This window comes from Bison bison, unplaced genomic scaffold (genome assembly GCF_000754665.1).
Source record: "Bison bison bison isolate TAMUID 2011002044 unplaced genomic scaffold, Bison_UMD1.0 scf7180017864144, whole genome shotgun sequence".
NCBI classification, from domain to species: Eukaryota; Metazoa; Chordata; class Mammalia; order Artiodactyla; family Bovidae; genus Bison; species Bison bison.
This window is the reverse complement of record NW_011494716.1, coordinates 2,328,980-2,338,502: the sequence shown is the minus strand read 5'-3', so window position 1 is coordinate 2,338,502 and position 9,523 is coordinate 2,328,980. Positions and strand designations below refer to the sequence as shown.

At 46.9% G+C, this 9,523-nt stretch overlaps 1 protein-coding gene across 1 annotated transcript in view; it reads left to right on the top strand.

Annotated features, from left to right (window-relative positions):
- The window catches only part of LOC104988996 (ectonucleotide pyrophosphatase/phosphodiesterase family member 7-like), a 38,403-nt gene that overhangs the window by 15,050 nt on the left and 13,830 nt on the right, over positions 1-9,523 (top strand). Inside the window, exon 2 of the mRNA XM_010840500.1 lies at positions 4,013-4,158. Within this exon, the coding sequence (XP_010838802.1) occupies positions 4,013-4,158 (146 nt within the window). The remainder of the gene's footprint in view (positions 1-4,012; positions 4,159-9,523) is intronic.

Genomic DNA, 9,523 nt, shown 5'->3' with positions numbered 1-9,523 from the left:
TTTAAGTGTCAGGGTGGGAATAACCCAACCACTACAGAGCAGATTCCCTTTGTACAATTACTTGGAATGAGCCATGCCACAGAATGGAAGCATCATCCTCCCCGAGATCATTTTAGGTTAGTTGTTTGAAACTCAGGTAATATTATTTTGAGGGAGAAATGGATGCTATGATTGGTTAGCCTACTTAACTGATGCTCCAGGGCATGGAAGCCAGAATTTGTAGGGTGCAGGAGAAGTTTCTGTGCCTACAGTGTGTGTACATGCTGAGTTGCTTCAGTCATGTCCGACTCTATGGACTCTAGCCCGCCAGCTTCCTCTGTCCATGGGATTTTCCCAGGAAGAATACTGAAGTGGATTGCTGTGCTCTCCTCCAGGGAAGTCTTCCTGACCCAGGGATCAACCCACGTCTCTTGCATCTCCTGCACTGGCTTCCTCCAATCCCTCCTCCCATGTCCTCCCAGTGGCTCTGGACACCTCCATCCCCACATTTCTCCAGATACCAGAATGATCCAGGGTCCAAGGGCTCCCTGGTCCCTTAGGGAAGAGGGTGTGGGGTTACAGTCAGCCCAGATTTTGGAACAAGGGGCAGTCTGCTGGAACTAATCCACATGCCTGTGTGAAGGACTAACAGTCCCTGAACCAGTGGTTCCAACATGTCAATGTGCACTGAAACCACCCAGAAAGGTTGTTAAAATGCAGACTCCTGGCCCCTACCCACAACTCTGTATTCAGCAAGGATCAGAGTGGGGACCCAGGAATCTGTGTTTTTAACAAGCAACTCAATTGATTCGAATGTTGATGGTAGTCAATACCATGGAGAAACACTAGAATGGGTGAAATGGTGGGCATTCGTAATTCCACATGATTTGCTCTTTCCTGGGTGAAGAGAGTCACATAGAACAGGATTCAGGATATTATAGGTTTTTTAAAAAAATAAAGGCAAAGGAGAGCTCCCTGGGTGTCTATGTCTGTGCTTCCATGTCATCTGCTGCGATGACATGGCTCAGTCGTCAGGAAGCTGTAACAAGAGGGCTCCTGGTAGATTTCAGAAGGCTTCCGTTATTTATTTGTGAGGCTCCAAAGGTTCTTGCCCATGCGACCTCTACCTGCTCCTAACAGAGTACTCTCACTCACGGGATTCACAGGCTGCAAAGCTCAACATCATCAGGCATTCGGAAATGCATTTCAGAACCACAGTGAGTTACTCACACCTGCTAGGCTGGACATAATCAAAAAGAGGAAAAGTGTTGAACATTGCTAACGGGAAAGTAAAATGATACAGCCACTGTGGAAAATAGCTTAGTAGTTCCTCAAAAAGTTAAACATAGAGTTACCATATGACCCAGCAATTGTACTCCTAGGTATTTACCCAAGAGAATTGAGAGCAGGGACTCAAACAGATACTTGTACATGAATGTTCACAGCAGCATTATTCACAGCAGCCAGAAAGTGGAAACAACCCAAATGTCTACCAACTGATGGATGGATGTCTGGTCTATCGAGACAATGGAATATTGTGCAGCCATAAAAAGGAATGGAGTATACATCCATGCTACCAAGGAGATGAAGCCAGGAAACATGAAGCTCAGTGAAAGAAGCCAGACACAAAACACCACATACTGAATGAGTCCATGTCTATGACATGTCCAGAATAAGTAAATCCACAGAGATAGAAAGCAGATTAGTGGTCACCAGGAGGTGTGGAGTGGAGCACTGCAGAGTGACTGCTAATAGGCAGAGTCCCTTTCTGGGGTGATGAAATGTACTAGAACTAGAAAGAGGTCCTGGTTGCACAACATCGTGAATGCACGAAATGCTGCAGAATTGGTCACTTTAAAATGTTAATGGTTAGTTTTATGTCACTGCTGCCGATGCTAAGTCATTTCAGTTGTGTCAGATTCTTTGCAACCCCATGGACTGTAACCCACCAGGCTCCTCTGTCCATGGGATTCTCCAGGCAAGAATACTGGAATGGGTTGCCATGTCCTCCTCCAGGAGATCTTCCAGATCCGGGAAGAATTCGACCCCGGGATCAACTTCATGTCTCTTATGTCTCCTGCACTGGCAGGCAGCTTCTTTACCGCTAGCGCTTTATGTGAATTTTACCTGGGGGTCGGGGGAGCAGGGAGTTGTAATTAAACCTTGCAGGTTCCACCCCCAGCTCTGCCACATGACCTTGAACAAACTCTGTGCTCCATTTCCAGCAAAGAGTGAAAGCTTTAATCAGGGATATAACAGTTCCCACCTTGCAGGGCTATTGGGAGCTTCACATGAGCTAATGTTCCCAAAGTGCATTGCTCTTTGGCGTGATGGTGAATGTGAGCCATGATTCCCTCACACAGACCCTACCCCTGTTACACATGCAAATCAAGGCTTGTTCACGTGCACACAGCAAGTTCAGAAGCCAAGTCAGGAGGGGAACCGAGCTCTCATGGATTCGAAGTCCATGCTCTTCACCTGTTAATTGTCTGACCTGATCCCTGACCAGGAATCTTGACACCTCCAGGCCCCAGTCCCTGGCAGCAGCACAACTTACTTCTGGTGACCCCACGCCTGGCTGGCTCTCAGGCCTGCCTGCAAGGCAGAAACGATAAAGCCACAACTAGTTTTGCTTCTTCCCCATTGAAAGCCTTGGCCTTGGCCACCCTAGGGGGACTTTACCCATCAACAGTCTGGCAGTGGGAGAAGGAAATGGCAACCCACTCCAGTATTCTTGCCTGGAGAATCCCAGGGACGGAGGAGCCTGGTGGGCTGCCATCTACAGGGTCACACAGTCGGACACGACTGAAGCAACTTAGCAGTAGCAGCAGCAGCAGTCTGGCAATGACTCTAACCCAGCAGAGAGCATTTCCCTTCTCTGTGCCCATGACCACAAGTCCCAGTCACAGACGGTCCTTCTTACTGTGGACGTGGAGGAATCGTCACTGTTTTATGATCAGCAGGGTTACCCAGAGGCTTCATCGTCCCAGGAGGAGAGGGGCGTGGACCCTCAGCTCTCCCCTTGAACCTTTCAGCCCCCCTTTAGACTGACCCTCACGTGCAGTCCCTTTTTCCCCAGTACAATGTAACATCACAGGGTTTTTTCCCCACATCTGGTTCAGTTCCTATGTGTTCAACAACAACCTAGCTTACTCACATTCCCCAGTACCTGCCTTCCTCTCTTGTGTGTGTGTGTTAGTCTCTCAGTCTTGTCCGACTCTTTGCGACCCCATGGACTGTAGCCCACCAGGCTCCTTTGTCCGTGGGATTCTCCAGGCAAGAATACTGGAGTGGGTTGCCATTTCCTTCTCCAGCCTTCCTCCCTTAAACAGAGAGAAATAAGTCTGCCTTCATCTACTGACATGTCTAGAAACCCTTCCTGGGACTTCCCTGGTGGTTCAGTGGTTAAGACTCCGTGCTTCCAATGCAGGGGGCATGGGTCCAATTTCTGGTCAGGAAACTAAGATCCCACATGCCATGTGGCCCAAAAAAAAAAAAATTTTTTTTTAAACAAACCAAAAAAATTAAATCCTTCCTGATTCCCTTGGTTCCCTCAAACAGCCAAGCCTGTGGGAATCCTGGGAGAAACCCTGGGATGTTTGCATAGACTCAAGTCCACTGGATATTCCAGGTCATCACAAGCCAATGAGGAAAGCCATCCCACAGGAAGTGTCCCAATCCCAGACTCTTAGCTTCTGGACACAGAATAACCTGAGGAACTTGGCCTTCCTGTGCCCGGCTTCCCACCGCCCTCATCAGCTTCCACAGCCAACACCAACTTCCCCCAGGACTGTGAGGTCTGTTCCAGGAAGCAGATCCAATCTGGCAGGTCTGAGATATAATGACCCTTCCTTTGTGGCTGCCAATGTTTGCACCCCAGAAAAACAAGTCTGAAGCCCAGAGGGTCAGCCCTCGGATTAAGTAGGCCAACTGGAAGGATGTTGGGAGGGGCCATCTTAAGAACACGTGGACACCCATGGCAGCAACATTCATAGAACTTACCGATAACTTCCCTCCTTTATTCACCTCCAAGGTCGCTGGATCGAAGATCACGGAGTCATTCACAACATGATGTTCAACACAGAGACACTGTGGAAGTACTCCTTCAAGACCACACAGAACAAGACTGAGTGGTGGGACAATGGCGTTCTCCCCCTCTGGATCACAGCCCAGAGACAGGTATTGCCAGAAACCCTGGGCTGACTTCCTGGGACATCACCTCTCATTCCTAGGCATGTTGTGGGGTGAGGGGCTTAGAAACTGTGTGGTCTTGAGCAAGGGTCTTATCTCTAAGCACCTGTTTCCCTAAATGTGGCACAGGCATCATGATAATGTGCTCATTTAATGGAGTTGGTGTAAGGATTAAATATAATGTGTACTTTATGCACATCTCAGCAAGCTTTAGCTGTTATGGATGGATAAGTCCCCATGAGGGCAGAGTCAGCTTGATCTCAACTGTACCTTCAGGGCTCATAGGGTCTGGACCCAGCCACTCTTTAATAAATATCTCTTCTCTTGCCTCTGGCTTAGGCATGAAAGCCCTTAGGAGTGAAGCTGACCACTCAATGCATGAAAAGCTCTAATGAGAACATTCACTTGAAAGTAGTAATATCCCAGCACCCATTCACTATTGCTTCGAAAAGGCAAAAATCAGTTGTACTTTGAACTCCAAGCCCCAAGCCTATTGCCAGTTTTGTGTTTTCTCTGTCAGCTTCCAAAGTCATCACTTCAGAACAGATCCTTCTTCTCTTCCCCCAAGATACCAGCCTTGGCTCCAAGCTTCCCTGAGTCCTGGCCCTTCCTCTCTGTGCTCCCAGCCTACGCTGTGCATGCTACTTGGCAAAGGGGTGTGACTGCAGCAGCTCAGAACACAGGCTTCGGACTCTGACTCCCAGAGCAGGATCCAGCCAGCCCCACCCTTCTCCCGCAGCCTCACCTCGGGCAATGACCTCTGCTCTCTGCTTCATTTGCTCCCACCCTTAAAATGAGGGTTGTCAGAGTTCGTGCTTCACAGGCTCATTGGGAGGATTAACTGTGATAACACACGTGAGTTGCTTAGTGCTCACTGCCCGAAATGATCAGTCACTGTTATAAATGGAAGCTGAGGCACTTTAGCAGGACTTCAGCTGGTCACTAGAGCTTTAGGTCAAGACTATCCAACAGAACATTCTGTGATGATGGACATGTTCTATTCTGCACGGTCCAATGTGGAAGCCACGGGTGGTAATTGAGCCCTTGAAATGTGGCGAGTGAGACTGAGGGACTGAATATTTAGTTGTGTTTCATTTTCATTAGTTTCAATTTAAATCTAGATACTACACAAGTGGGACTCCCATACGGGACAACACAGCTCTAGAAGAATCACAGGAGGCTGGCCATGACCCTTCTCTACCTCAGGTTCATTTTCTCCTATTTGTTGTGCCCTAGTTTCCTTCCCCAGAGAAGGCAATGGCACCCCACTCCAGTACTCTTGCCTGGAAAATCCCATGGACAGAGGAGCCTGGTGGGCTGCAGTCCATGGGGTCTCGAAGAGTTGGAAACGACTGAGAGACTTCACTTTCACTTTTCACTTTCATGCATTGGAGAAGGAAATGGCAACCCACTCCAGTGTTCTTGCCTGGAGAATCCCAGGGATGCAGGAGCCTGGTGGGCTGCCGTCTGTGGGGTTGCACAGAGTCGGACACGACTGAAGCGACTTAACAGAAGCAGCAGCAGCTGCAGCTTCCTTCCCCAATCTATCACATTTTTAAATTTTGAGGAATAGACCATGCAAATAAACTCTGTCCTTATAATAAAAATAACATCCATAACACTCACTATGTGCCAGCGACTGATTTAAGTGCTTTACGAATATTAATTTATCACAACCCTGAGGTGGTGCTAAGGTTATGCCCCTTTAACAGATGAGTAAACTGAGGCACCAAGTGACATCATAACTTCTCAAAGTCACAAAACTAGTGAGAGGCAGGGCTGGGATTAGAACTCACTCTGGGTTCAGCAACTCTTTAACGCTAACCATGACATAATTTTTATTCTGTGGCCAAAGCATTTAGTCATGGACTTCAGAGTGATTCTTATATCTGCCAGGCTGCTAAGAATGTCTGTAAAGCCCTGATTAATTCACTACTCAAAACCCAGAGCCTCGCTCACTACAGAATTTGTTCACTGGCATGAGGCTTCTGGTGGCATTCTCCCTTCCTGGCACTTTCTTATGCATGGTTCTTGTCTCCTTGTCATTTATTTGCAGGACTTTTTTCCTCCTGCTCAATTCATAATCAGAGTGCTTTTCCTCTTTGCTGAATTCATAAGTGGTTGTGCAAAATGAGGATCTGGTGCAGGGCCAGGCAGCTGACAACACACCACTCATTTGGCAAGCAAATGTCAAGTTGGTGTATCTCATCCTGCCCAGGAAGGGCCATTCAGCCAATTCCCTGAGGAGCTGGCTCAAAAATCTCCTGTAATCAGAGCAAACCTGTGGTCCCAGGTCAGCAACCGCCCCTGCCAAAACAGGGTGACAAATGCCAAATGCCATGGGGTGGGCACATTTGCATTGCCAGGTGGGGTTGCAGGAAGGCGGCCCACCCTGTATCCATCACTGGGAAAATCCATCCTTCTTCTGAGTCTCTTCCAGGTAGGCTCTGTGGATACTGATGCATTCACCTTTAATAGGACTAAAATGTTTTTCTTCAGTGACACTAATGCTGCCAGAGTCCATCAAGATTCATGAGAATCAGTGTCTCTTGGCAGATGATGCCTATGAGATGGGATTCTCAACCACCTTTGCATCCAATCTCCACAGTCCACGAGGGTATCCTCACACCATCGGGACTTCCCTAACGGTCAGGCTATGAATGGAGAGGCTCCACTGAAAGCAAGTTGGGACTTTTTTTTGGCCTGCACTGGGTCTTAGTTGCAGAGAAGGCAATGGCACCCCACTCCAGTACTCTTGCCTGGAAAATCCCATGGACGGAGGAGTCTGGTGGGCTGCAGTCCATGGGGTCGCTAAGAGTTGGACACGACTGAGCAACTTCACTTTCCCTTTTCACTTTCATGCATTGGAGAAGGAGATGGCAACCCACTCCAGTGTTCTTGCCTGGAGAATCCCAGGGATGGAGGAGCCTGGTGGGCTGCCATCTATGGTGTCGCACAGAGTCAGACACGACTGAAGCGACTTAGCAGCAGCAGCAGGGTCTTAGTTGCAGCATGCGTGATCTTCACTGCCATGTGCAGGATCTGCGTTGAAGTATGCGGGATCTTTAGTTGCAGCATGCTGGATCTAGCTCCCTGACCAGAGATCGAACCCAGCTCCTCCGGCACTGGGAACACAAAGTGTTAACGACTGGACTACCGGGGAAGTTCCAGAGAGCAGGCTGGGATTTTAAACAAGCTCCTGGGATAACTGAACCTGATCAATGACTAAGGTATTTCACCAAGTTCAGAAGTCCTAATTCTCAGAGAAAGGCAGGCAGCTATGGCTGTGAGACCCAGGAAGGTGAAAGTGTTAGTTACTCAGCTGTGTCCGACTCTTTGCAACCCCATGGCTGTAGTCCACCAGGCTCCTCTGTCCATGGGATTCTCCAGGCAAGAATACTGGAGTGGGTTGCCCTTCCCTTCTCCAGGGGATCTTCCTGACCCAGGGATGGAACCCGGGTCTCCTGCATTGCAGGTGGGTTCTTTACCACTGTACCACCTGGGAAGCCATGAAAACCTAGGGGCATGTTTCTCCTCTTATGGAAGAGACAGAGAGAGTATTAAGATGTGAAATGGTGTGGGTGAGATACTCATGTCTGCCAAGAGTCTGTAACAGGACCGCGGTAGGCTGCCACCAGGAGGGGATTTGGAGAGACGGTGGGGAGGGCAGCTAAGGTTCTCAGTGTCAGCCAGATCTCCTAGACAAAAGCTTCCAAACTTGGAAAAGCTGTGAGAAAGAGGGTGCCAGCAGTTTTTGCTTAGAAGAGCATTAATAGCAACATAATGCATCCCAGTACTGGTACAAATTGTGTCTCCATCACACATCATAAAGGTTCTAAGAATAATACTCCGACCTCCAAAAGGGCGTGGGAGGGTTAAAACACAGACTCTTGGCCCTCTCTATTCCTTCTGTTCAGTGACGCCTCCAGAACACAGAAGAACGATGAAAACACTCAGAACCAACTTATGGTTTCAAATATTGGATTGGTCAAAAACTTTGTTTGGGTTTTTCCATAAGCTATTACAGAAAAACCCAAATTTTCTGGCCAGCCCAATACATGGAGTCCATCTCTTTCCACTCAGTCATTCCCGAGAATGTGTAACTAACTCCTTTCCCTAAACCACTAAACATACTATCCACCAAAGTACAATGGGATGAACACTTCAGGGGCCTTTATAAAACCTATACATCTTGGTGACATTAATTCCGTCCACTAAAAGAAGAGACAAGACAAAACACAAAACCAAACTGAAACTCTTTCACTAATGATTGGTTCTGAAGAGTTCTGTTAAGTGTTTGTTGCTCAGTCTCGTCCAACTCTTTGTGACCCTATGGCCTATAGTCTGCCAGGTTCCTCTGTTCATAGAATTCTCTAGACAAGAATACTGGAGTGGGTAGCCATTTCCTTTTCCAGGGGATCTTCCCGACCCAGGGATCGAACCCAGATCTCCTGCATTGCAGGCAGATTCTTTACTGTCTGAGCCACCAGGGAAGCCCCGAAGAGTTCTGTAGATTCTATACAAAAGCCAACACTCAGGCTTTGCCCTAAGAAGTATCAACTCTTGTTTTAAAGCAGCAGCTTAAGAGTAATAGCCACACTGATGCAATAGTACACTAAGGAAGAATAATGCACCTAATAAAACTAGTGATTTTCCAATTGCTATTGCTTCTGGAAACACTGATTATGCTAATTAAAGGGTAGAATAGTAAATACCCACTCTTTTGCATCCAATTAAGTGCTCAGATTGTTTCTCAGAAGTATTTGTTGAAAATAGCACTTTTGATTATCGTAGATCCCAAATAAACAGAGTCAAGTGTGTGTGTATGTATGTGTGTGTATACACATGCTCACATATATATTTCTCTCTGGAGCTCATTTCACAAAGCATCATAAATCCTAAAATTTCTATGGGACCAAGCGAGAAAAACCATAGCTTCCTAAGACCACAGCTTGGATACCTTTAAAGAAAGAATATGTGTTAAGAATATAGCACGAGAAAAAAAAAAAGAAAAAGAATATAGCACGAGAAAACAATTTTAAGTCGGGAACATCTGAGATTTAACAGGCAAATACCTAGGAACTTAACTAATATGCAGTGCTGCCTAAGTCCCTCACAATGTCAATGTCAGCTTATTCTAAATAATAAAATAGCCAAACTGTGTTCTACAAAATGTTGGAAGTTTCATCCTTCCAATCAATCCATACTTGAGAGCAAAGTCAATTTACACTTAGAGTTAAACAAACTACCATCGCTAAAAACTAAGAATTATGTCTAATGCCAATCAGAAATGCAATAAATAAATATTAGAGGATTTGCAAGTTAAAGCAACCATAGAAATTCTATTATCAGA